This window comes from Lissotriton vulgaris, chromosome 7, assembly GCF_964263255.1.
Source record: "Lissotriton vulgaris chromosome 7, aLisVul1.2, whole genome shotgun sequence".
In the NCBI taxonomy this organism is placed as follows: domain Eukaryota; kingdom Metazoa; phylum Chordata; class Amphibia; order Caudata; family Salamandridae; genus Lissotriton; species Lissotriton vulgaris.
The window spans coordinates 645757938-645785789 of record NC_141695.1 but is presented as its reverse complement, the minus strand read 5'-3'; the positions used below and the strand labels follow the sequence as shown (position 1 = coordinate 645785789).

Genomic DNA, 27852 nt, shown 5'->3' with positions numbered 1-27852 from the left:
TACGGGAGCACAAGGAGTTATATTAGTTAATGGGCTCTGAAGCTGAGTGTTAGGAAAACTTAGCCACACCAGTGGGTTGGCATAGCCAGATCTAACCCTCCAGGAGAGAGTTTTTCCATTTTGGATGTTGGAAGAATAGTGCTTTCTGGGTCAAGAATATGCCACACTTTGGAGGAAGTGGTCATACACCTGGCTGGCACCCTGCATCCCATTGGTCAGGGGTGCACCCCTGAGAGATACCCAGGAACTGTGAATAAACAGAAAGTAGAAGATGGTATCCCCTGTTGGAACTTTGATCTGAACCCACAGGATTGCACCTGCTGCACAAAATGTAACTACAGCCCTAAGGAATGTGCCTGGCTTTACAAGGATTAGGAAACGGACTCCCTGAAAGCAATAAGTTAATAGAGCTCCTCCTGCATCTTCTGCACCAAGAAGGACCAATCTGGAGTGTGTCCAGTGGACCTTTAATGATTTGGCCAGGTGCATTGTGATAAACATAGTCCCAACATACCGAGGACCAGCTCAAAGCTTCTAGATTGGATTGCTGTTTTGGAGACTTTAACCCCACAAGAGGAACTTTAGGAAGATGCTACAGTGGTTTAGAGAAAATTGGAGCAACTTTGGTAAAAAGCTCCATGAATGGACTGACCCATTGTCAAGAGTCAAAACGCAGATAACGAACCACGACCCGGCCTGAATTCCATGTTCATCTCACTGAAAGCTGCGGAGTACCAGTCATCGAGGAGTTCACAGGTGTCTTGCGCTGAACCAAGCTGACAATGTTGATGTGGATCCTGCCTAACGAAATGCCTTGCTCGAAGACGAGAGAAAAAGCTATAAAAACGTTTTTAAGTCCAAAGGTAAAACTTTAACCGAGGCCTCCCACTTAGTGTATCCGACTATGGCTCCATTGTGGTTGGCCTCACCACCTCAAAATTCGACTTTGTCCTGATCAAGCACGAACAGAAGTCCTGAAGTAGCGCTTTAGGCTTCTAGGCACTAAAAAGTGTTTATTCTTTAAAAACTCATATATCTGATTCCCTACATTGAATTTTTGTTGTTTTGGTGTCTATTTGTCCATAAAAATATAACATATTTTTTTTAATTGGTTTTGGATTTTTATTGTGTGTTGTGTCTTACATATTTAATGTATTGGTATTTTCAAATGCTTTACACACCTGTCTGCTTGTTGCCAGCTCCAAGGGTTGAGCAAGTGAATAATTTATTGAGACCTTGAATTGACCTTATATAGTGGTTGTGGCCTTATTACTGGCGGTAGGTCCTTACCTACACCTTTTAATAAGCCACTTTCCAACAGCACTCTACCTGGAGACTGTCCTGCTGGGCATAACAGCATTGCAGACTAAGGCCAGGTCTGGAATATGGCCCGGTCAAGACACATGAAAGAGTCACTGACAAAAACGGTTCCAAGGAAGCAGACCTGTACTACACATATTCTGTATGTGAAATTGGTGTAAAGATGAAAGCTCAAGACCCATTGGTGTTCAATGTTCTGCTTTCTTCTATGAAGGAGGGGGTACTCCGCAACATACTCTCCAAGGCTGCCATATGTTGGTGTCCCACTGACAGCTAACTCCTCTGCAGCGAGGCAAACTCACCTGAAGTCTGATCTGAAGGAGGAATTTCTGGACTGATCTGGGTACTAAGATATCTTGCTTGTGAGTGAGTTAAGGCGCATTAATCCTGCAGAAGGTAATGATTGTGGAAGGGGCTCCTGTAATTGACCCTGGAGTCGCTCCTTCCGACAGAGACTCACAAAGTAGCTGTGTCAAAGTAATCCACCAGGAGCTGTGTGCCCGAGTGTTAGACCTACTGAATCTGGGATAACCTACTGCTGGTGGCCTGTGTGTCTCATAAGTGGATTGCAGATCGTGGCAATGCCAAAGTCTGCCATTGGACCAAGACCAGTCCCGGTGACCAAGTGATCTGAGAGGTTCTCCTCCGGTACCTCATGAAGAATCATCGCCTCAAGGCACTGCATGGTGAAGACAGGACCCGGAAACCAATGCACGAAAAACCATCAAATGCTTCCTACTTTTCTCCTATATTCCCTTTCCTCTCTCTTCTATTTACTTGTTGCTTTAATTTCTCTAACTTGCTTTCACTTCCTTGCCTTTTCAACCTTACCTATTTCTTATTTTTTTTCTCATCTTCAGTCTCCTGCTGCACCATTATCGATGTCTATTTCTAGCTAGTATCTCATTTTCTTAGACATGTGACAAACCCTGACTGAGCAATCCTTTCCTCTCGAGATTCTGGCCTATCACCAGATCTTTCTTTTCCAAAGGACCAATTTGCTATGGATCTTCGGCAGTTGTCCCTCTTTGGTGTGGTTAGGGTTGCCACCTCAATTCTCAAACGTTCCCCTAGGAGTGGTGCAAAATATTGAATCTACAGTGCCACGTTTTCTCTTTTCCTGTCAAAAAAAGTTAAGCAAACAATAACAGTAACTCACTTTGCAAATACTTATAACATGAAACAAAGTTCAAGGTATTTTGTCTGTTTTTTTTTCACTTGTGTCCACTTGTGTGTTATTTCTTCTTTTCTTACCCTCACCACTCCTTCTAACTGAGCTTCACGTTTTTTTTCTTTCATTCCACCTATTTATTAATCAAATACGTTGTGCCATTTACTCGTTCCACCTCCCACCATCTCCTGCTTCTTCTTTTATATTTCACTCTACTTGTTTCTACTTACTATTTTCTGACCCTTTACATGTTTCTTTGTCTACCTTTTTTTCCACTTAACTTACGGTCAAGTCTCCCGTTTTTTTCTTCATTTCACAGTCTCAGTTCCTCTTGACAAACTAACACTCCTTTCCATTATATGCATCATTTTTTGCCTCTATCATAGTACGCTTTGCTGGCTTGCTGTATGGGGGGATAGTAAAAGAAAAAAATAACTTTGATGAACTCCTGTCTACGCTGTAATCAATAACTGAAACCGCCAAGAAAACCATAGTTCAGTCCCTTATTCTATCAAGGCTGGACTATGGGAATGCGCTCTATCTAGGAGCCCCCACCTCAGTCACCCGACAACTCGAGATTACCCAGAATTCCGCAGCAAGGTTACTTACTGGTACCAGCCTCCGTGCATCAGCTGCACCTTCATTAAGGACCCTGCATTGGCTTCCAATAAAGGAGCGGGTCCACTTCAAGACCCTTTGTCTGGTCCATAAAACTCTTTATGGGAAGGGCCCTCCCATTCTAAATGACATGGTCAGACCATATAAACCATCCAGGGATTTCGTTCAAACCAGCAAAACCTTCTAATAATCCCCAGGACCAACAGGGCCCGAACAGGGGGCCGTCTCTTTTCGCGAAATGCGGCCAAGTTGTGGAATGCTCTTCCTTTACCACTTCGTCAAGAACCTAACCTGCTCACATTTCGCAAAAAGTTAAAAACAGCACTGTTCCCTAAGATATAGATAAGCTGGTCCTCTGTACTTTAGGTTTCTGATGTTTATTTTCCTCTGTTTAATATCAAGCGCTGGGATGCTTCCGAGTAGCCATGCGCTATAGAAAAACCTTTACAATTACAATTACAATAATATACTTTAGGTTGTCCAATGTTCACATGCAGCGATTCACTTCTCTGTCTCAACGCCTTGGCGGGTGAGGGCTCCTCCTAAAGTCACTAAGCTCACACTCCCAGTTATTTCAAAACTGTAAAAGTAGATTCTGATGGCATTTAGACCGACAATGGGCCAAAGAATATTGATATTTTAAGCTTGCAAAAAAGAGAGGAGCCCTGAACCACATTTAAAAGGAATGTCTGGTCAAAGATGTGAAGGCAGATCTATTGCATGTTGCCAAACTGCAAATCACTGGCGCAACCAAAAATAATATTTAAAAACTACTAGAGTGAAGGTACACAGAAAATCTTGAGTGAAGATTGAACGAAGCAAACAGTGGCACCAACCAGAACTGTTCAATAAACTGACGGAATTCTTTCATAAAAAATTGTATTTCTTTTTCTTTTCTTTTTTTTTACTATGTTATTGATCCACCATACCCTTCAAATTCTACACCGTCCAATCTGGGGACTCCATCCATGCCATCAACAATTTCCAGAATTCTTTCTTCTTAGTTTTTTTTCCTAATAGATCCATTCTGGACATATACACAAGAGATTCCAACCATTCAGAGTGCTGCAGGGATATATTGCTCACCCATTTACGACAGATCGCTCTTCTTGCAAGTAGCATAGCATAAAACATCAGATTTCTTGAGTGGCCCGTGAAAACATCCCCTACTCCAAATATTACCAAGGATAGGCTTACCTTTATTTGCAGGTTCAAAATACCTGACAATGATGACTCCACTTTGTCCCAAAAGCCTCTGATCTCAGGACATTGATATGTGACATGTGCACGTCCGTTGCTTTTTCCAAACCACATTTACCACAACATGTTCGACTCCCGTTCCCCATCTTTGACAGTTTTTCAGGTGATATATAAGCCCTGTGGAGCAAAAAAAGGTGGTTCTTTCTTAAAAAGGCAGGTTTAACAGTGAGGTAAAGTGTGCACGTAGATACTTGCCAAATATTCTGCAGTTGCTCCTTCGGCAAGTATGTTCCCTACAATTCCACAGCAAGCGTGAATTCTCCATCCATGGTCTCCATAAGGTGCCAGTACCAAAGTGCTGCCTCCTTGATTCCAATGGGTTTTGTTACCAGTTCCTCCTCTAATATGTTGTGGACGCTGAGTGCCTGTTTTCTACTTTGCTGCCTGCTTCTTAATTGAAGATATTTAAATTTTGAGAGAGTGTTTTTCGTCAGCCCATTAAGGTCTTGCCTGGGCAGCAAGTCCCCTTCCCTGGCCAGGTCCCCCCAAACATTAAGGTTGGCGATTTTGATGGGTACCACCAGTATATCGTCTAGGCACTCAGGAGTCCCTGGTGATTCCCAAACTAGAGCAAAGTAAGAGTAGTAATTTAGTTTTGAAACGCGCCTAATGTGATACCAAATTTTTGCCACCTTTAGTTTGATTTTTTTAAAGAATTTGGGGTCGCCAAATTTAAAAAGGAATCCTACTGTATTTACTCTAGATAGTTTCAACATTGCTAAAAACATTGAACCTATTATAGAACCATCTGGTGTCTTTGCTAACATTCTAGAATTTTTTAGCTGGAAGGCCCATGCATAGTATTGTATGTCTGGTAATGTTAAGCCTCCCTTCTCCCTCCTCCTCCGTAACTTTTTCCAGAAAATCCTTATCCCTTTGTTCGCCCAGATAAATTAATTTATCGCCTGCTGAATTTTATGTATGGTAATTTTATTGAAGTGTAATGGTATGGAGTTAAACAAAAAGATTATATTTGGCAATATGGTCATTTTAACCAGACTGACTCTTCCTAGGATCGTTAATTGAAGATGCACCCAGCTCTTCATTAATTGCATGATCTCTCTAAAGACCATCCTCAAATTAGTTTCTGCAATTTCATTAATATCCTGAACTATCCTTAGCCCAAGGTATTGCATGTCCCTTTTAACCTGGGGGTTGGTGCTTATTTGGTTCCATACCCTGTTTTCTGTTTTATGCTCATTGACTGAGTACCCAGACACTTCTCCAAAATCTTGCGCTATTCTTAGAATAGTGGGTAGGGCAGTGCTCAGATCTGATGTTTACACAATTAAATTGTCGGCATAAAGTGCAACCTTTCTAGCCCAATCTCCCTGTTGGAATGGAGGGATGTCAAATGCAGTTCTCAATCTGAATGCAAAAGGTGACATATAATAGTTAAAAAGTAGCGGAGAGAGGGGGTAGCCCTGTCTTGTGCCCCTAAGTATCAAAAGGTGAGGATAACTTCTCATTTACTAACACCCTTACTACAGGCTTCTGATATATTAACTGTATAGCTCTACAAAATGTATCGCCACGGTTATATCGTCCTAATACAGTTAATAAGTAAGACCATCTCACCTTGTCGAAAGCTTTTGAGGCATCTAATGTTGTTATTGCTAAGGGAGTATTGAAAGATGTTGCAATATCAATAGCTCCGATTAATTCATAAGTGAGTTCATGCAAGTACCTCCCCTTCACAAACCCTCTCTGATCTTCATGTATTGTGCCGTCTGACAGTTTGGCTAGTCTGCTAGCCAATATCTTTGAAAAGATTTTGCAGTATGAATTCAAAAGTGATATCGGTCTGTACGACTCACAAACCTTCGGATCTTTATCTATTTTCAGGATCAGAGTAACTGTAGCCTCAGTCCAAGATTTCAGTAACGGCATGCCCTGTTCTAGTACTTCACCCATAACTATTGTCAATATAGGCGATAATACTTCTGCTAGCGTTTTATGGAGCTCCATGGGAATGCCATCGGGCCCGGCTACTTTACCCCCCTTACTTGAGTGAATAGCCCTGATTACTTCCTCCTGAGTAATCGCCTGGTTTAAAAAATCTTGTTGGTTCAGATCTATTGGGTGGATTGAGTCCACTAGCCAGCCCTCTATCTTGACATCTGATGATCCTTCTTTCTCTTCCGTGTATAGGGTATGATAAAACACTTTAAAGGCTTCCCTAATGTATGTATCTCTGTTTAGAACAATATTAGATTGGTCTTCTTTAATCTCCCCAATCCTATTCCTATTCTGATCTGTCTTGACCTTCCAGGCAAGAAGTTTACTTGCTCCCTCTCCATATTCAAAGTGGGATAATTTACTAGCTTCCCACCTATTTTGAACCCTTATTTGGAGAACCTCTGATAGTTGGTTTTTCAGTGCTAGCTGCTTCTTCTCTAGACCTGCCTTTTGCTCCCCTGAGACTATGCCTTTCAACTCTATATTCAATAGCTCAATTTTTTCCTCTAGCCCTATGATTTCCCTTTTGTACTGTTCGTTTCTATAGCAGGTTGCACTGGTGATCTGTCCTCTGATGATGGATGCTTTTAAGGTGTCCCAGACTATTGCATTTGCAGCTGAACCGCTATTATTTAAAAAAAAAATCATTTTAAAAGACAGAGGAGATAATTTGTCTATGCAAGGGGAAAACCTAAAATCATGGACTCACCCTCTAACCACCCCATCCGTCAGTCAGTTCTAAGGTGGCCCTACAGCAAGAAGGGCTCATCAGGAAGCTGGCCAAAATAGACCTGCTAAATGAGGAAGAATTCAGTGTGTTAGCCATGTCAATTTCATTTGGCTCAATACTAGACCCAGTACCACATACATTCTGGAAAGAAAGAGGGATTGAACTATTCCCAGACCTATGGAAAATCTGTAACCAATCATTAGCTACAGGGTCAGTACCATCAGCTTGAAAGAAAGCATTAGTTACATCTTTAGTGAAGAAACCACAAGCTGATATACAGGATCCTAGTATGTTGTGGCCAATCTCTCGGCTCCCATACCCGGTCAAGATTGTAGAAAAGCACACCAGTAAAATACCGGCCAATTTCTTGCAATCTAACAATCTACTCGAACCTGAACGGATGGGCTTTAGACCAGCCCATAGCATGGAATCAGACTGTGGACAGACTACCGTCTTGATTTAAATAGCTCTGTCAGCGGTGTTTGACACTGTCAACCACTGAATCCTACACAACAGATTAAAGGAGATAGGAGTAGAAATCACTTTCTAAAATAATAACAATAATAATAATAATAATGAAAGTGGATACATTTTCTGGAAAGGCAGAAGCTTGAAAAGTATTTTAGAAATTGATTTTTTAAGTGGGTGTATCCACTGTGGCTGATTGCCTCTCACCTTAAATTGGTTTATTATCATGCTGTGTTTGCTGTTGGTTAGAAAAAGATGTTAATTGTTCTGCAGCAAAACTTTATGGTACGGGCCACCACAGGTTGTAAGGGCTCATGAAAATGTGTTTTGACCACCTAGCTTTCCTTATTGTTCCATACAATACTACAAACCCTCTTATTCCTACACCCCCGCTGTCACTCAGAAATGCAGTCTTTCAAAAACACCTGCTATAAGGGCTATGGCCTAGATTGTATCTGGTTCATTAGGGGTGTTTGATTTTTAACAAACCAAAAACTACTTAGTGTTGTGCCATAGCAAGAAAAAAATAGGAGACGCCTCCCTTAAGCTACCACGTTGAGTCTATTAAATTAGCAATCCCAATTGGCTTCGCTTTTCATCACAGGCGTTCCTCCTATATGTTCAGGGAAGCCCTTTCCCTGTACACCGGACATACGGGAAGAGAACCTAAAGTGTGTATTTAAACACTCAACCTGCACAACGTCAGGCCCTCTTGAACAGGAGTTGAAATTAGTCTCAAAACATAATATGTCTAGCAGCCTTACAGCTTGTATGCAATAACGGTGTCTACTTTCTTTCCACCTATAAAATGTCAATTCTCTTTAGTAATAGGACATTCAAGATATTTTTTTCATAACATGTAACTCATATATAAACATTAACAATTCTCATTAGGACACCCACAGAGTTTCTTCGCATGAATAGTAAATCATTCATTTATGAAATAAAGCTCAATATATTCCGGTTCCTAACTCTTTTCTTTAAATGCTATGCTACAACCTACCCGTCCAGATGCAGAGGTAATTTTAGAATCATACGTCTTCATCTGCAGGTCATCTACCTTTTTATCCTGTGCGATTCCATCTCCAAGTAGCCTCAGTTCAACATTACTTGAATTATTCTTCTCTCAATAATCACCAACACATGTCTTTGTAAGCAAAGGAAGACCAAAAGAAAAGGAAAATAGAAGGAGAAAATACAATAAAAAATAAGGCAAAAGATAAACACTCCTTAACCCCTTATCCTTAATATATGATATCGTTTCATAATTGTTCATAGAGCTACAGACACTTACCAACAGGTATATCATTTGAGATCTGGGCCACAGTTACAAACTTATCTTCACACACTTGCCATCTTGCACACCTTTACTGTCAAATGGCCCCAACTCAAACTATCAGCCAATGATTGAAGCACAAAGAAATAAGACAGAATATTTATTAAGCCACTATTCCTCAGAACACTCATCTCCATTAATATACCACTGCACTACAGGAAGAATGTCATGTTCACATACACAATCTTTTCTCAGTGGGGCTTCCCAGATAAATAACCGCAGTTGTGAACAACTCTTTAAAAATATATAATCCAAGGTAACACTTCTCACACATTCTATTGTTATCAAACTATTGTTAATAGTTAAAGTTAACATTTCTTGGAACCTAATCTTATACATCCAGAGTCTCTCCTCAGTGACCTGGCTTTACCCCCTTAATGAGCTGCCAATCTTTAAATTGGTGTTTGACATATTTTCCTACAGTTTTCCCGGAATCAAAATACAACCACCCTGCCTGCTTACATAACACTCAGCTATTGCTGTCCATCTTGGAAACTATATTGTAAATTGACTTGCCCAGCCGGGCAGAGGTCTAATATTTAATTTAGAACCACAATATTAGGAGATACCTTCAACAATTTCTTGGAGATGGGCACAATCCTGTGCCCAGACGTTTACAAATTGTCATGGTTAGCGGAGTGGATAGAAGGTAGAGAAAGGTTTTTAGGCAAAAGCTATTGTTTTCTGTGCATATAGCAGAATTCACATTTACACCATTACTTGAAATATAGTAACAGATACACAACAGAGTATATGGTGTAGAAGTTGTCGACGGCGTTTCGATCCCATTACATAGTTACAGGGATCATCATCAGGACTGAGTAAAGCCTAATCATTCCTAGCCATGATAGCCTAAAGGAAAGGGGGGAGAAAAATAAGGAAGTTTGTCCAAGAGAGGACACATTTTAGTTATCGCTACACACTTACATTAGTAATTTAAACATAAGTGACATTCAGTGTTGCCTTAAGGGCCTATAACAAGGCTTTGTGCAAGAGAAGTGAAGTAAAAGAATTTAAAAACTTTACTTTAAAGCTAATGCATTCATTAAACGTCCGTTTCAAAGTCTTTCAAAAAATGGTTCACCTGGGACATTATGTGAACCATTTTTTTAAAGACTTTGTGCCTTGTACAGTATGCTATGTGCGTGACAGTATGTATATGATCAACTTAATCGAGAACCATCCATTCGACCCAACTACTGAAACTCTCTGTACTCTTGATGTTGAATCGTTGTACGCCAACATTCCTCAAACAGAAGCCCTACTAACCATGGAAAGAATTCTCAATACCCGACCACGCCTACACACTGTACCTACCCTTTTCATCATTCAATTACTTGAAATTTGCTTAACTCAGAACTTCTTCATGTTTGATGGTGAAGACTATCAGCAGGTGAAGGGAACTTCGATGGGCGCAATTTTTGCCCCGACCTTGGCCATTCTTTACATGGACTGGCTTGAATGTGACATCATCTTACCAGCCACGAACCCATTCCACCATGGATTGGTACAATGGAAACGTTATATAGACGATGTCTTTATGATCTGGAAAGGCCCTGTTGAAGCCCTGCCATTATTCCAACATTGGCTTAACAATAATTGCAATGGTCTAACGTTCACCTTAACCCACAGAAAAACTAGCATTCTTTTCCTGGATCTCTGTATACAACACAGTGACGGCGTATTGTTTACATCCCTTTTCCGTAAACCTACGGAAAAGAACACTTTACTGAGTTACAGTAGCTGTCACCCGCGAGCCCTGAAAGATAGCTTACCCTATTCCCAATTTTTACGTCTGAGACGCAATTGTTTTCTCAAGACGGACTATTTTAGGGAAGCGAACGTACTGGCAGACAAACTAAGATTCAGAGGTTATCCACATCGGCTAGTCAAAAACGCTATGAAAAGGGCGTGGTACTGCCCGCGTGAATCCCTCTTGGAACCAAAAGAAAAAAAGCAATCGGACCGACTAGTATGTGTCACTACTTTCTCTGCAGTATCCAATAAGATTAGCAAGAGTATCAAAAAAAACTGGCACATCCTTAATTCTGGGGACTTAAACTTTGACCCTCCCATGTTTGCTTTTAAGAGAAGCAAAAATCTCAAAGACCATCTGGTAAGGGCTGCCCTCCCCTCGCCCAAACCTGCGAACACCCTCAGAGACTTAGAAATGTGGCAACTGTGTGGTTTGTGATTTGTGTATTGAATCTAAAGAATTTACCTTTGGTGAGGTGAAAAATGTTTTGCGCACTTTTACCAATTGTAACAGCTGTAACCTGGTATATGCCATCTTGTGCCCATGCAATTTGATCTACGTGGGACAGACCAAGCAAAAGATTAAACTGAGAATTTCGCAACATCGCAGTAGGATCAGATGCAAAACTGAAAAAGCCCCTCTCGTTGAACATTTTATTGACAAAGAACACACCGAGAATGATTTAAGATGGACTGTGATCAGCCAAATCATTCTTCCACCCAGAGGGGGAGATTTGTCTAAGCTTCTCAACAAGGAAGAACTAAAATGGATTTTAAGGACTAATAGCTTGAATTCCGGACTCAATCAGCAGGAGGATTGGACTAACCTTGCATAGATTGTGCTAGTTGAACTCTGAATAATGAATTGCTAAGTCGAATATGTGGAACTTTGAACTGTGCATGTTTAAATTGTCCTTCATTGGTTTTAGCGTCATGTTATGCTATCACACTCTCACTTTATTCACTTTCACTGTAATCCTAGGAACCCTTCACTCACCCTTCATGGCCGCCCCCATGTCCTTCTTTTATTTTTATTTTGACCATGTGACTGCCCTTCCCACCCATCATGGCCGCCCCCATGTCCTTCTTTTATTTTTATTTTGACCATGTGACTTGCAGTCGTCTGTTAAGGTAAGCGCATGGCTACCCACCACCCCCCTCTCCAATCCCTTGAGGTATTTTGTACCCCTTTGCTTACTAAGCCTAAATTCCCCCTTGTTTGATTCCCTCAGGCTCGTGAGGAATCAGCCCATTGTTGGCGCCTCAACCACTCCACGGGGTAAGCTCTTTTCTTACGCGCTTCACCACGAACGACCTGGACTCCCATTACCTTGTTAATGTTCCCTCTCGTAATTTTAGGAGATTGATCTCCGTGATTACCTGCCTGAAACCCAACCCTGCCAGAAACGTAATCACTGTTTAAGCTGCCCGTTTAAATTGGGACTATCCGGTTCCTCCGCGGGTGAGTTATTTAGCCAGCGCCCAATTTTTGATTCCTGTTTTCAGAATTGATTACTTATAGACCCTCCGGTCCCTTTGCAGATAACGACTGCCCCCTACTCCCTGCCACCGGCCGGCACCCACTGTGTGCGCCTCGCCCAATGCGGTAAGCTTGTAGATTGCTTGGTAGGCGATCGCGACCCCTCACTTCTCACCGATAACCTAGTTACTTCTTTAGTACCGAGTACGTGCCGCTCTTTCTTCGCCGAAGTAGAAGTCCCTGTGCGTTACATGCATGTTATGCACGCCTTAGGACACGCACCCATCACTACTGCAGGATCTCGCCAAAACTCTGGTGTTTAGCACACGGCCTGGGCACCAACTAGGCACACGGCAGTATGAAGGTCATTATTCTCTGTCAGGCACAATAAGAAAAAAACACGGACGTTGAATGAATGCATTAGCTTTAAAGCAAAGTTTTTAAATTCTTTCACTTCACTTCTCTTGCACAAAGCCTTGTTATAGGCCCTTAAGGCAACACTGAATGTCACTTATGTTTAAATTACAAATGTAAGTGTGTAGCAATAACTAAAATGTGTCCTCTCTTGGACAAACTTCCTTATTTTTCTCCCCCCTTTCCTTTAGGCTATCATGGCTAGGAATGATTAGGCTTTACTCAGTCCTGATGATGATCCCTGTAACTATGTAATGGGATCGAAACGCCGTCAACAACTTCTACACCATATACTCTGTTGTGTATCTGTTACTATATTTCAAGTAATGGTGTAAATGTGAATTCTGTTATTGCTACATGCACAGAAAACAATACCTTTGCCTAAAAACCTTTCTCTACCTTCTATCCACTCCGCTAACCATGACAATTTGTAAACGTCTGGGCACAGGCTTGTGCCCATCTCCAAGAAATTGTTGAAGGTATCTCCTAATATTGTGGTTCTAAATTAAATATTAGACCTCTGCCCGGCTGGGCAAGTCAATTTACAATATAGTTTCCATTGTGTCTATATTTACCTATTGACTATATCCCTCCTTGCATAGGACCGCTGTTGTCTTTATGCAATTCTTGGATAGCCGCCCTTCCAACCTGTGCGCCCCACGGCTGCTACATTCGCTTTGGTCTTGTGCCCAAACTACACCTGCCCAATGTTGGTGGCTTGGCTTAATCATAGGACTAGGAGTTGTTATACAACACCCAGACCACTACCCCACACTGTAAAGGCCTGCCAGATATTCAAACAGTTGTCATTATCAATTCCCTGGTCCAATATGGCCATTATGGAGGCAGCTTTGACCCAATCCTGAAGCCTGTGGGGGCTATTCCTTGTCCTCTGCCTCCACAAACACCTTATACGATTTTGAAATGTCCTTGCTTTTAGGATTTACATCTTGGAAGGATTGCTCCACCTCCCAGATACCTTGTATTTCACTCTTCTCCGCAGCAAACCAAGAAACTAATTGCATATAGTTAAATCTGGAGAGGCCACTTCCAAGCCCAGCCCTTAAAACCTCCCATGGGTGGACCCCCTCAGAAGATACCAAATCTGACCAAGTGGTGATACCTGCTCTTTTGATTGATGTTGCAAGGCTATCCTTCAGGGAGTTCGCTACAATTGCTATTTCTTACCATGGCATCCAACATTAAAAAGGGGTTTGCAGTTTCAGAGTCAAATCAGGGAGATATTAGACTTTTCTGAAAGTCATTGGGAAAAAAAGTTTGACATCTTAAGCTCTAGGACAGTGGTTTTAGAAAACTCCGTGGAAGAACTAAAAACAGACTGGGAGTGGTTAAAGCAGACATGTCAACACTTAAGAAGCTTCACTCCGAGACCGAGTGGAGACGTTGGAAAATCATTCTAGGCGCAATAATTTGTGCCTCCTGAAGGTGCCGGAAGGAAAAGAGGGGGATGATCTTAAATCTTTTATTGTTACCCTCATTAAAGAAGTTGTGGAGATTGAGGAGTCAGAAGAAGAACTAAGGCGAGACATACAGAGGATTCATAGAGACCCCAAAACGCAAAAAATACTAATTAACTTTCTTACCTTCGAATTGAAAGAGAATATATTAACTGATGCTCTCAAATTGAAATCTCTGAAATTGAGAGATTTCACTTTTGAGATTAGGTCGGACCTCTCACGAGTCACTTTAGACCGTCAGTGGGAGCTGGGGAAGAAAATGGAAGACTTCAAGAAATTGGGGGCAACTGTCCAACTCAAATTACCAGCTCAATTGAAAATTATGCATAACAACAAGATGCACAATGAGCGAACAGTGCAGGAGGCAGCCAATCTCCTAGAGAATCTAAAAATCTAATATAATTTAAGGTGTACCAACATACAATATGACGTATTGCAATATATCTGTTGGAAACTATTTTGGTTAAGAAATTATACCAGTAAACTCACCTTTTTGTATATTACATTGCATTTAGCCATCTAACCATATTGTTACATTAGTAGAAGATGAGCCATGATAGTCTTTAATGACATAATCTTATCTATTAAGCAGGGTGTAGTATTAATATTAGGTAAAAATTAGGTAGAGTAGGGCTTACCCGCAGGCAGAATCTGGATTTGTCCAGGTAAATGGGGTAAATGGGGGAAGGGTTCTCCAGGGAGGGTGGGGGGGTGTAATGGAAGTGTGGGCGCAGCACGGGTGGGAGAGCAGATGGGTAAAAAAGAAAAAAATCCTCTTTTGACTTTTAACCCCAGTATGTTTTACTTCACGCTGTTTTTGGTTTGGTGCCGACACCCTATGGGCAGGGGTAGAGTCTAAATGCGGTTCCTTTAATCCTCCATGAGAAAGCTACAATGCATATCATGGAATGTAAATGGTCTCCGAGTTAAGAGGAGGAGAGTAAAAATCTTTCAATACTTGAAGGACTCACCCACACATATAATTATCCTGCAAGAAACCCACCTTCTTAAAGAAGAAATTATGGAAATATGTGGGAAGCTTAGGTGGGTAGAACACTGTCTCTGTTCTGGTCAATCTGCAAATGTTAGAGGGGTTGCTATTTTAATCAAAAAGCAAGCAAATGTTAGCCTTTTGAATGTTTTGACCCATGTTAGCAGCAGATGGGTTATAGCTAAAATCTCGGCAGAAAGTATGCCTATCACAATAATTGGGTACTATGGCCCCAATCAGGACGACCCCTCAACTTGAAAATAATTTTCTCTAATTTGTTGGGGTTTCCTGATACGTTAATTTTTGCAGGAGATTTTAATATAGAACTAAATCCTATACTGGATAAATCCCCAAGCAGTTGGGCCAATTTTCCATCTAAGTCTAGAGCCTATTTCAAAACTATTATGAGGCAAAACGCGCTCGCCGATATCTGGAAGGAAAAGTCAGGCACCCAAGTTGGGGTGTCTTTCTGTAATAAAAAATATAGACACAAATCCAGGATCGATTACATTCTAATAAGCAATGATCTTAGAGGCAACATCAAAGATATCGGTTATCTGACCCCCCATCTATCTGATCTCGCGGCTATCTGGTTGCACTTGAATCTAGCAGGGAAGGTTCAGCAAAGGGTAGGTCATTTGACAGTACACTGGTGTAAATATAAGCATTTAGGAACAAAATGAATAAAGTGGACCTAAAGAAAATTATCAACTCACGAATACGATAAATACATGTCATCAATTACAACTAGAAGGACAAATTGTATTTAGGTGGGGGAATGTACTCGGTGGCAGCAACAAGTTTGTTCAAAACAACGTGTTCAAAGGTTGCTATTTTTGGTCCCACCTGCTCTAGAGTGGGTAGTAATGTCAATACTGGTTTCAAACCAGATTTATTGTCATTGATGTCAATGTTGTTTTCCTGCCCTGCAAAAAAGTCCTGGAGGCGGATCTTATGAAAAAAGATCAGGAGATCCTTAAAAATTTCGAACCTGTTGATGGTGCTATGCGGGACAAATGACAGGCCCTTAGTAAGGAGTTCAGTGTTGGTGTCTAGTATGTGGATACTTAGATTAAAGATGGGAATCTCGTTTAGTCGCGCCAATACTGTGCATTCCTTGTGACCAGGTACCAGTCCTGGTTGTGATAAATGTTTTTATCCTTAGTTAGTATTTTAGTATATTATTTTTCCATGTATAATGTGTAGGACCGCTATTTACCCAATGTGTGAGACGAATTGATATTACATGCATCAGAATATATCTTATTTCACTTTCCAGGTCACATTTTTGTTTTTGAAAACATGGCTTCCTGATGAAGTTATCTAGCCGAAACGCGCGTAGGAACATATTCCCTAGCCATGCTCTAAATTACCATGATTCATCATTTTTGAATTGTACTGTGACCATTTACTATTTGACCTGATACTCATTGATGTGTTTTAGTAATAACATTCTGTTAATGAATTTTTGAATTATTGTGTATTTATTGTATTTGATATATATTTATAAAAATTGAAATAAAAAGATATCCCTATAAAATCATTACCTCTAGTTGTAATTGATGACATGTATTTATCGTATTCGTGAGTTGATAATTTTGTTTAGGTCCACTTTATTTATTTTGTTCCTAAATGCTTATATTTACACCATTGTAATTTTCCCTGATTTAGGAACTTATTTCAGGGGTACCCCTTTCTTTGCACCCATTTGACCGTACACTCCTTTCGGATGAGGCCGAAATAGGCTACTTTTAAATCATTTTTGAGGGGTCTAGTTACAAATAGGATGCCATATAAAAACAGGCAGTATAGGGAGGAAATCTCATCTACTGAGAGACAAATGAAGGAGGTGGAAAAAAAGATCATTAAGGAGACCGATCAAGATAGAATTCAAATATTAATAGCGAATTTGGATTCTCTGAAAGCTAGTCTAGATAACATAGTTCAGGCTAGAATATCCAGTAGGTGGGAGGTGAGCAAACTTGCTCATTTTGAGTACCGCGAGTGGGCAGGCAGATTGCTAGCCTGGAAGGCCAAATCAGACAGAGTGCATAGTTTGATAAAACAAATAAATGACACAAATACTAAAACATCAACAAGTAACAAAGAAGAAATAGGATATGCTTTCCATACCTTTTTAAAAGAATTATACAATGAGGAAAATGGCGCAGATATCACATCTGCAAAGGACTGGTTAAAACCGATCCATTTGCCAGTGTTAGAATCAACTAATCGAGAGAAGCTAGAGGCGGAAATTTCTTATCAGGAAGGTAGGAAGACTCTTCTAGCTTGTAAAACAGGCAAGGCAGCAGGGCCGGATGGTCTTCCGGCTGAAGTGTACAAATCCCTGGGCGAGGAGATAATTCCTTTCATGACCATAGGTTTAAATAAAATCTTGGTAGAAGGGGCTAAACCACCGTCCTCGTGGGGAGAAGCAAATATCACTCTGATTTTAAAAAACGGGTAAACCAGCTACGAAGTGTGGGTTGTATAGACTGATTTCACTTCTTAAATTCCAATTATAAGGTTTTTACCAGGATTTTGGCTGAAAGGCTGGGTGCAGTTGCAGGGGATCTATTGCATACCGAAAAGAAGGGTTTTATAAAAGGCAGAAATCTCTTTCATCTTACGCATGATCTAAAGGTTGCAATATATTTTCCCTTTAATTGTACTCTTCCCCTGGCAGTAATGACACTTGATGCAACAAAAGCCTTCGATAGGGTTAACTGGAATTACCTTGTTGCCGTATTGGAGAAATTGAATTTTGCCCAAATTTTCGCAAAACTATAAACCTCATATATAGTGACCCTTCGGCAAGGTTGGTTGTCAATGGTAAACTGACTAAACCCTTTAGTATTAAGAGAGGAACCAGACAGGGCTGCCCCCTCTCTCCACTCCTCTTTGATTTGTACATCGAGCCATTTGCTCGGTGTCTCAGGAAGGAGGCAGCTATCTTACCATTTAAGAGTGGGACCTGGGAGAGGAAGGTAGCCCTCTATGCGGACGATATTCTTATCTTTTTGTCAGACTTAGAGTCATCATTTTCTCCAGTCATCAGTTTAGCTCAAGAATTTGGTTGAGTCAAGACCGAGATCATGACTTGGCACCTGCCAAAGGGCAAATACCATACTAAAGATGAGATGAGGTACTTGGGAGTCAAAATTGGACCAAATATAGATAACATAGCTAATGATGTCAAAAAAAGACAAAGACTAGCAATAGGTCTGCAATCAATTGGGGCTGAAATTGTATGTCTTCAGGAGACCCAGGTCGAGGGGTCCCAAAGACATCTTTTTAAAAACCCGGGATATAGAGTAGTCGTCGCCACTACACAGGCAAATAAAACACGTGGGGTGGCTATCTTGGCATGGGGCGGGGGATTTCGATCTATAAGATCAGTCTCAGACCCATGTGGCAGATGGGCTATAACCAAGTGCCAATATGCTATGGGGAAAAAAATCACGATCTGTTCAGTTTACAGGTGTGTCACCGATGATCCGGAACCTTTGCTGTTTCTATCTAATGAATTAGCACATTGGCCGGTTCCCATGATTATGTGTGGTGATCTTAATCTTAAACTTCCACCGAAATGGCTATCTGGACACACCTTTAATTATCAAGGCAGGAAACCAAAAACATTTAAAGCCTTGGAAGCACTTTGTTGTACTCATGGGCTAATAGATTGCTGGGAGAGAAAACAACCATACAACCACGGTTACACTTTCTTCTCCCACCCCCATCAAAAACTTGCCAGATTGGACTATATATTTATTATGTATTTCAAATACCATTGTGAATCAAATGCTCTATAGAATGGCTCCCTAGGGTCCTTTCTGACCATAATCCTCTAATTATAAGCATTGATACTGGGACAATACAATCTGATCGCAGTAATTGGACCTTTGAAAGAGCATTATTAATTAATGAAAAATACTGTAAACATATGGAAAACTGGATCCCAGAATTCTTAACGTTTAATATGGGTAGTGCCCCGTTGGAGGTGGTCTGGGACTCACTAAAAGCAGGGATAAGGGGGGAAACTCTTAGATTTTCAATCCAAAATAATAAAGAGGCAAAACAAAATGTGAAAAATGTACAGGTAATCTGGCCAGAAAGGAAGAAGACCTAGTCATAGCAGTACAAGGTGGAAACAATATAGAAGGGGCTTTAAGGGAAGTAACTATAGGTAACTATAGGTTAGTCGGGCGACATAGGGTTGGGGCAGTACCCCACATCAAATCTAGAGGAAGGTAGCCCTCTATGCGGACGATATTCTTATCTTTTTGTCAGACTTAGAGTCATCATTTTCTCCAGTCATCAGTTTAGCTCAAGAATTTGGTTGAGTCAAGACCGAGATCATGACTTGGCACCTGCCAAAGGGCAAATACCATACTAAAGATGAGATGAGGTACTTGGGAGTCAAAATTGGGCCAATATAGATAACATAGCTAATGATGTCAAAAAAAGACAAAGACTAGCAATAGGTCTGCAATCAATTGGGGCTGAAATTGTATGTCTTCAGGAGACCCAGGTCGAGGGGTCCCAAAGACATATTTTTAAAAACCTGGGATATAGAGTAGTCGTCGCCACTACACAGGCAAATAAAACACGTGGGGTGGCTATCTCGGCATGGGGCGGGGGATTTCGATCTATAAGATCAGTCTCAGACCCATGTGGCAGATGGGCTATAACCAAGTGCCAATATGCTATGGGGAAAAAAATCACGATCTGTTCAGTTTACAGGTGTGTCACCGATGATCCGGAACCTTTGCTGTTTCTATCTAATGAATTAGCACATTGGCCGGTTCCCATGATTATGTGTGGTGATCTTAATCTTAACCTTCCACCGAAATGGCTATCTGGACACACCTTTAATTATCAAGGCAGGAAACCAAAAACATTTAAAGCCTTGGAAGCACTTTGTTGTACTCATGGGCTAATAGATTGCTGGGAGATGAAACAACCATACAACCACGGTTGCACTTTCTTCTCCCACCCCCATCAAAAACTTGCCAGATTGGACTATATATTTATTATGTATTTCAAATACCATTGTGAATCAAATGCTCTATAGAATGGCTCCCTAGGGTCCTTTCTGACCATAATCCTCTAATTATAAGCATTGATACTGGGACAATACAATCTGATCGCAGTAATTGGACCTTTGAAAGAGCATTATTAATTAATGAAAAATACTGTAAACATATGGAAAACTGGATCCCAGAATTCTTAACGTTTAATATGGGTAGTGCTCCGTTGGAGGTGGTCTGGGACTCACTAAAAGCAGGGATAAGGGGGGAAACTCTTGGATTTTCAATCCAAAATAATAAAGAGGCAAAACAAAATGTGAAAAATTTACAGGTAATCTGGCCAGAAAGGAAGAAGACCTAGTCATAGCAGTACAAGGTGGAAACAATATACAAGGGGCTTTAAGGGAAGTAACTATAGGTAACTATAGGTTAGGCGGGCGACATAGGGTTGGGGCAGTACCCCACATCAAATCTAATCGAATCCTACCTCTCCAAGTGAGTAACAGTAGCGACTTGCAGATCAACAGCTAGCTGAGGTCAGAGGTGAATGATGAGAAAAAAAAGAAAAAAGGCTATCCTTAAGGCATTCCAGTGTCCCAGGGGAGTCCCAGATTGGGGCAAACTCAGATTAAGACCCTATCCCTCATCTACTTCTAACCTAATGCCACAAACTAAGAGCATCCTTCAGTACTTTCAATCGCACTTTTTTGAAGCACCTAAGTGCTCTGAATTTATATAGGAAACCTTCTCCCCTCCTGCCTTATCATTTCTGCCAAACGTCTGCCCCAAGTTGATTCATCTGGTTTTGTAAGCATCATCCTGATATTTTTGGCAACCCCCCTTTAATCAGCCGGCACCTAAGCTTCTTACACGCCGGTCTGGCACCTTTATGGGCCCAAATAAAGTTTGTGATCTTGCTCTGGATTTTACTGATGTCTAATTTTGGAAAGGTAAGAGCAATGGCATTAAAGAGATATGTTAGTTTAGGGAGAATAACCATTTTGACTTGGTTGACCCTGCCGTAAATTGTTAAAGGAAGATTTTTCCACCTGGCTAATAATTTGTCAACTTCTTTATTAGTCCTGTTTAGGTTGATCTGCGGAATTCTCTATTACAGACGTCAGGTAGTCGGTCTTCATAATAACACGAGGATCACAACTAAACCACCTTAGCTCAAACTACACAAAAGTATAAAAATACAATATTAAATATTCTGCATACATATACTCATTCACATATTTTAGGGAATAGATCAAATTTCAAAGAACATTGGTCTTAAACTGCGGTGAGGGACTGTGATAAGATAGATATAGCCATCACAGAAGACAGGTGGGTCGGCTATTTTAGTGCCCTATACTGTGCCGGCGCAACCCCTATATAGAACGAGTTAAGGCACGATACAGCACATACTGGAAACTATGGGACAGAGGGTATAAATGAATTATCGAGGAGCCCATCGGTATACTCACTGGATATTGGTCTCAGTCTAGATGAGATAATTGGTGCTATAAAGAAAAGTGCTGCAGGCAAAGCTCCGTGGCCGGATGGTGTCCCAGTTGATGTATATAGGTCAAATACTGATATTTGGGCTCCACATTTAATGAATGTCCTAAATAAGTGCTGTCAAACTGGTTTTATAAAATCTTGGTCAGATGTAATTTTAATACCCATTTTTAGGAAGGGAAATCGTGATGACCCTAAATGTTAAAGACCCATATCAGATTATTTTTTAAAAGGTGGCTGGGAGGGTAATTTTAAATAAACTTCAATCATGGGCGGAGGAAAAGGAAGTTTTATCATGGTTGCAATATGGTTTTAAGTTTGGATTGGGCACAATAGATTAAGGGCTAAATCTCAGTCTTATTATTGATAAATATACCAGGGCTAAAAGCGGAAGTCTGTTCCTAACATTTGTCGACCTATCTTCCGCGTTCGACTGTGTGATGCATAATAAATTATGGGACATTTTATCTGAGATGGGCATTGAAAACGATATCCTATTATTTATTAGAGAACTTTATCGAGAGGCGTGAGCGATGGTGAGATATGGGAAAAATGGGGAGTGCACGACCAGATTTGGCATTGGAAAGGGAGTGAGGCAGGGCTGCGTCCTTGCCCCATTCCTTTCCATATTATACATCAATAGCCTGGGAGAACATCTGGCGGGCTCCCCCACGATAACCCAAATGTTAATGGAAAACCAGTACCATTATTACTATTCGCGGATGACGCGGTTTTAATGTCAAGGACACCAACAGGTTTGCAGAGAACATTCACACACTTTGTTAATTACATGCATGCGAGGGGGCTGCAAGTGAATATAAGCAAAACGTTCAGTGTGAAATGTGGGAAAAGAACTGCAAAGAACTGTAATATCTTTATTAACGGTAAGATAATTGAATGTGTAAAACCTTTTGCTTATTTAGGGATAAGTACCTGGCCAGCCACAATATCTGCACGTAGAAACATGTTTATAAAAGCAACTGGGGCATTAGTCAGTTTGTCAAGACAGCTGGGCTCTCGACCGGTTCCAGAATTGCTGGCAATTTATAAGGCTAAATGTGTCTCAACTGCCACCTATGGTGCTGGCATTTGGGGACATACAAATGCAAATTCTATACAGAGCAGTGAAAATAGTTTCCTGCGCTACCTATTAGCTGTCCCTAAATCTACTGCTATACATATTTGTCACTCTGAGGTAGGTTTGAGCCATATTGTAGATATTATAAAATCTGGCCCTTTATTATTATGGCATAAGATATGGAATACTCCTGAAGCAACTTTTAACCGGGATGTCATTATAGATTGTTTAAAACTTGACAGTGGATATTGCATCCCATGGCTAAGACATATTAAGGAGGTCACAGATGATGTTGGTCAACCAGAGCTATTTTTAACTCCAGATCGCATGAAGATCACCTCCAGGAAGTTACTAAAAAAGGTATATCTGTCTTATCTGGAGGATAAGCCCTGGTCTGTGGAGAAAGTAAAACATTCTGTAATGGAAAATCATAATATGTTAGTATGCCCCGGAATTCAGCCATATCTGTCATATGTCATACGCCGCTATGATCGGTTGCTACTGATACGTTTCCGAATAGGTATTGTGCATAGAATTATTACATTCCCGATGATGAATGACTGGTCACGTACCTTAGCACCATGTCCCTGTGACGGTAGGTCTACCCAATCTAAAGTGCATGTAACATTATTTTGAAGGTCCTATACATTACCAAGGAAGATGTTTTTATTACCAATTTTAAAACAGTATGGTTTAAGACAATGTAGAGTGGCACAATTCAAGCTACAATGTATGGAAGATGAACTGACAATAGGACGTGTAGTACGTTTTTTAACCCCTTGTCCGCTGCCGTAATTCCGCTCCTGTGCGGCACATTCTGATTGCGGGCGTGTGTGTTAAGATTAAGAAAGACAATCAGGCTGTAAAGCCAATGTATTTTCCTATTTATTGTTCCTGAAATGTTTTTTATCTGTGCTTTTATGTTTTTTCAAATGAAATTCGAATAAAGCAATTTTGACTAACTCTTTCATTCACATTTCATTAATATTTTTAATTTTTCTCTGAGTATTTGATCATTTGACAACATTTCTCAATGTCAGTTCTTAACTAACATGTCCCAACAGTTTGCTATTCTTTATAGTACGATTCATTTTATACCAACACATTTCATGACCTTGGTACCATCTTCTGGGGAACTTAACTCCTCGAATTCAAAACAACTATTATACGTATATCTCAAGGGCTAGATTCTAATACATCATAACACAGAATTCTCATCTTGCATGACTTAGTTTTAGGACATAATGGATCATCAAGAGCTTCACAAAGCAAACCATACACTATTTACATGCTGACCAATCTCCTCTCAAGGTAGAGTATCAAGTACTCGGTGTGTGATTGAGTCCCCTTTTACTTACAAATTTAATTGGGACAACCCTTATTAGGTGTTCTGATTAATTCCGCTCCAGTCTGAGTACATAGATCCATTAGGTACTAAGATTAAGTTATGGAAGAAAAGAATGATGTGATATTATGTATTAGATTGGAACCCCTGGTATATACAAAAATATCTGTTTTTAATATAAGCAGAATATAAGTTTCTCAGAAGATGGAGCCCAAAACCCATTTGGAATAAACAATATTAACCTGTATGGACACTAAAGTGAAACAATGACATTTAGAAAATGAGTTAAGTTATCAAATACACTGAGGAAACTTTTTAAAAATAAACTACAGATGTTAACCCAAGACTAGTGTTCCCTTAAATACAGCAAAAAGATCCCTATTGGTTATAGATTAAATCAATATCTGAGGTTTAGCCATTCAGCTGCAAAATATAAAATTAATTAAAGTATTCTGAAATATTTTACAAAGCAGCCCAATAAGGAAGAGCTGTGTTTCCAAAGACACATAACAGCTTGGAAAAATGATAGTCACTTCTTGACTTCGAAATGCTAGTGGAATTTCATACATGAAAATGTAATTCTTAAAGAATGTATAAATGCTGAAACTTCCAATTCAGTCAGAGACATGTTTTACAAATTTGCAAAAAGATTTCAGTAAATTATAAATTTGCTAGAAATAAATAAGGAAAACCTAGTAAAAACTATTCCCTGAGAGTATACTTGATTGTGCATTGCTTGTGGGTTGTGCTATCGTATGCATTACCACTATTCAAAAGCACTGTTAGGGGATCTTTCTGCAAGGTTTTCAAAGCTGATCTTTGGGAAAATGGGGGATACAGCAAGAAGAAGCCTTGATAGTTTTGTGGAGGTCTAACCATGCTCAAAAGTGGGTAATGATCACATGATGGGTTGATAGTAGAACTTATTTAGGCATTCTTACAAACAGCTTGCACAGTGAGAATATACCTTTCTCTGAAAGGAGACTCTAATTGCTAAGCAAACTATGCTTATGCACCAGGATAAAAGCACAGAATCAACCTCCCAACAATTGTCAATGAGCTAAAATGTCCTTCCATAAACAAATAGTGTAGAGATTACAAAATGAAAACTGATCAAGATGCTATTGATAAAAAGTGATTAACAGAGCATTGTGTCATTTTGTATTAGGGAGTAGACAATAGAGACTTTGAGAACACTAGGGCATAGGCAATACTGATCAATACTTGTGTAATGCATATCAAGTTTGCTCACATTAATCTTATGTGTCCCGTATTACTATATTGAAGCTGAGCTGGATGACTTAAGTAAACAAGGGAGTGGAGGCTATCCAGAACGCACATTTCTAAAACAAACAAAAAAGTGTTACAAGAGGTAATATTACTCTAATGGAGAATGTAAATTAAGGTATTTTTTGCCCCACATGAGGCATGACCTGGAGTAAGAGCAGCTACTTATTGGAAAGGGAAGCACTTGTGTATAAAGAAAAATAAACATGCACTTTTTGATGATATACCTAAATGTTTTTAATATTCAAATGATTTTTCAAGTATTAGTTTTCGATTTCAATAAAAATGCATGATTAAGAGGCGTATTAATATAAAAGAATGAATACATGAAAACATTGTGCACATTTGTATGAAATGTAGATCTTTCCTTATTCTTAAATAACAAACCTTTTAATTATTTTTATAGTTCCTTCTTTTTGGGGACTAATCAATTCAGGCTGGAATCTTTGTGCTGTTGGCAAAAGACAGTCGCCCATCAATATAAAAACCAGCCATATGATATACGACCCATTTCTAACTCCTTTGCGCATTAACACAGGGGGAAGAAAGGTAAGCAGTAACTGTTCAAATAAAATGATCACTTGTTGGATGTTGAGCAAATTTGTGGCTACTGTTTTTTAATTGCATTAACAAATGAATTGTATTTTTAAAATCGATTAAAAAAATTGATTCTATTAACATTTACCAATTTAAAATAATATAATTATCTTAATAAAATTATACTGTTAATTCTATACCCATGTCTATATTTAGAAATGCCTGTGTAGTTTCTGAAATTTATATATATGTAGTTTATAGCAATAAATATATATCGAGATAAACTTATTCATTGGCTGAAGTGGCATAGATTTCGAGCTAAACTCATGAAATGTCTGTAATGTGGCGGATAACAAGTCATGTAACTGTAACTTCTACTCATCCCATATGACATCAGCAACGAAATTGGTATTTGTGAGAAAATCTCTTCACAGGGCTCAAGCATCTTATGGGCATTCCACTGTGGGATTTCCTTATGAAGTATTTACTAAATTTGTGCAGCTTTTTCCGATTTTGTAAATGTCAACTGATTATCTATATTACTGGCTGCAGAAAACGGGTTTAAGGGTGGGAAAGGGAGGCGATCATACCCTAAATTGATTGATGTGGAGAGGAAACACAGACTGAATCATGAAATACATTCTTACCATACCATTTTCTAAGCAAACAAAATATGGCAGTCCATGTCGAGGTCCAAGGAGAGTGTTGCAGAGTGTTTCGGGAGACAATGGGAGGTGTTGTTAAAGGGCATGATGCATAGGGCAGAACCGAGCTGAAACAGGGCATATGGCGGACTAGATTGCTGCTGGCTCCTTCTTAAAGCACAGGTGGAATCACCCAAATCTTCGTCCTCTATGTAATCTGTCTGACATGTGGGTGCTGATGTTTGGTCTTCAGCACTGACACATCAGGGGCCAGAGATGTGTGTAGAAGTACCAGCAGCATGTATCAGCGACTGCCTTAGTGACAGCAATGCAAAGATGAGGATCTGCAGGGCATGGAAGATAACAACAACTTTTCGCTGGTGTGCATACGTGGCAGCTATTCTTTCTGCAGGCATCTGCTCCATGTTCTCCATTATCCTCAGCATCTGTGTCAACTCTCGGTTGACATCGCTGAGGCCACTCTGACTAGACAGTTATTCTCCTCTCAGAGGCATGACTCCAGCGATGTTGGGTATGGATTGTTGGACATCATGGAGCGAACTGTGGGTGTCCTTTAGGTACTGTAAGTGGTTCTTGATGTGACTTAGACACCTGTTCACCCACCTCCTCCTGGAAGTCCAACACCTGGCCTTGGAATGCAATGTGTTTTTCGGTGAGGAGCTGGGGGCCAGCCATGGTGGTGGGTGCTTCCTGCTGTGTGGTCTGTGCAGGGGATGGTGTCACCGTTGTGCAGCTGGGCTTCCCTGCTCCTCGCGGTGGGTTGCTGTAGCTGTTCATGAGCTGTGGTAGGGCGTTTCTCTCGAAGGTGTGGAGGTCCTCCTCATCATCACTAATGATTTGTGTGGTATGCTCTGCAAGAGGTCTTGATTTTCCCTCTGCAATGTGAAGGGGAAATTCATTTTAACATTGTGTTGACATGTATGGCGGTGCATTGTTCAAGTTTACATACAGACTGCATTACAATGTGCATTGTGACTGTTTGGGAGGAGCTGACTATTTGAAGCGGGTCTGTAGACATTTGAACTACAGCACGGACGTGATGTTGTACACGTACATTATCATCTCACAGTTTCCTGCTATGCCAGATGTAATTGGCCAGTTTCTACGTAGAAGTGGAACCAGTTGTGAACTCTGTTCTGTAGTGAAAGTGCTGCACTTTGTACCACATTGTCGTCAAAGTTGATGTGCTGTTATTGCTATGTGTGTGTGCTGCATTGTGGGAGAGTCGCCCCTGCAGCTATGATCTTGCTGACCCTTATCCCTTTGAGGCGGTGTGCCTTTGACTTCTTATACAGTGCTGAGATGTTCCAGACTTGGCACATTTTTTTCTTATTCTTTATTTCAATACCTCCCCCTGTAAAAACAGAGGTAATTTGGTAAATGTTTGTAAAATTTCTGTAGGGCTTACATCTGGAGCTTAATTTGTG

General features: G+C 40.3%; 1 protein-coding gene across 1 annotated transcript in view; it reads left to right on the top strand.

Annotated features, from left to right (window-relative positions):
* Window positions 1-27852, top strand: part of CA10 (carbonic anhydrase 10 (inactive)) — a 724792-nt gene that overhangs the window by 292603 nt on the left and 404337 nt on the right. Inside the window, exon 3 of the mRNA XM_086928760.1 lies at window positions 25630-25772. Within this exon, the coding sequence (XP_086784886.1) occupies window positions 25630-25772 (143 nt within the window). The remainder of the gene's footprint in view (window positions 1-25629; window positions 25773-27852) is intronic.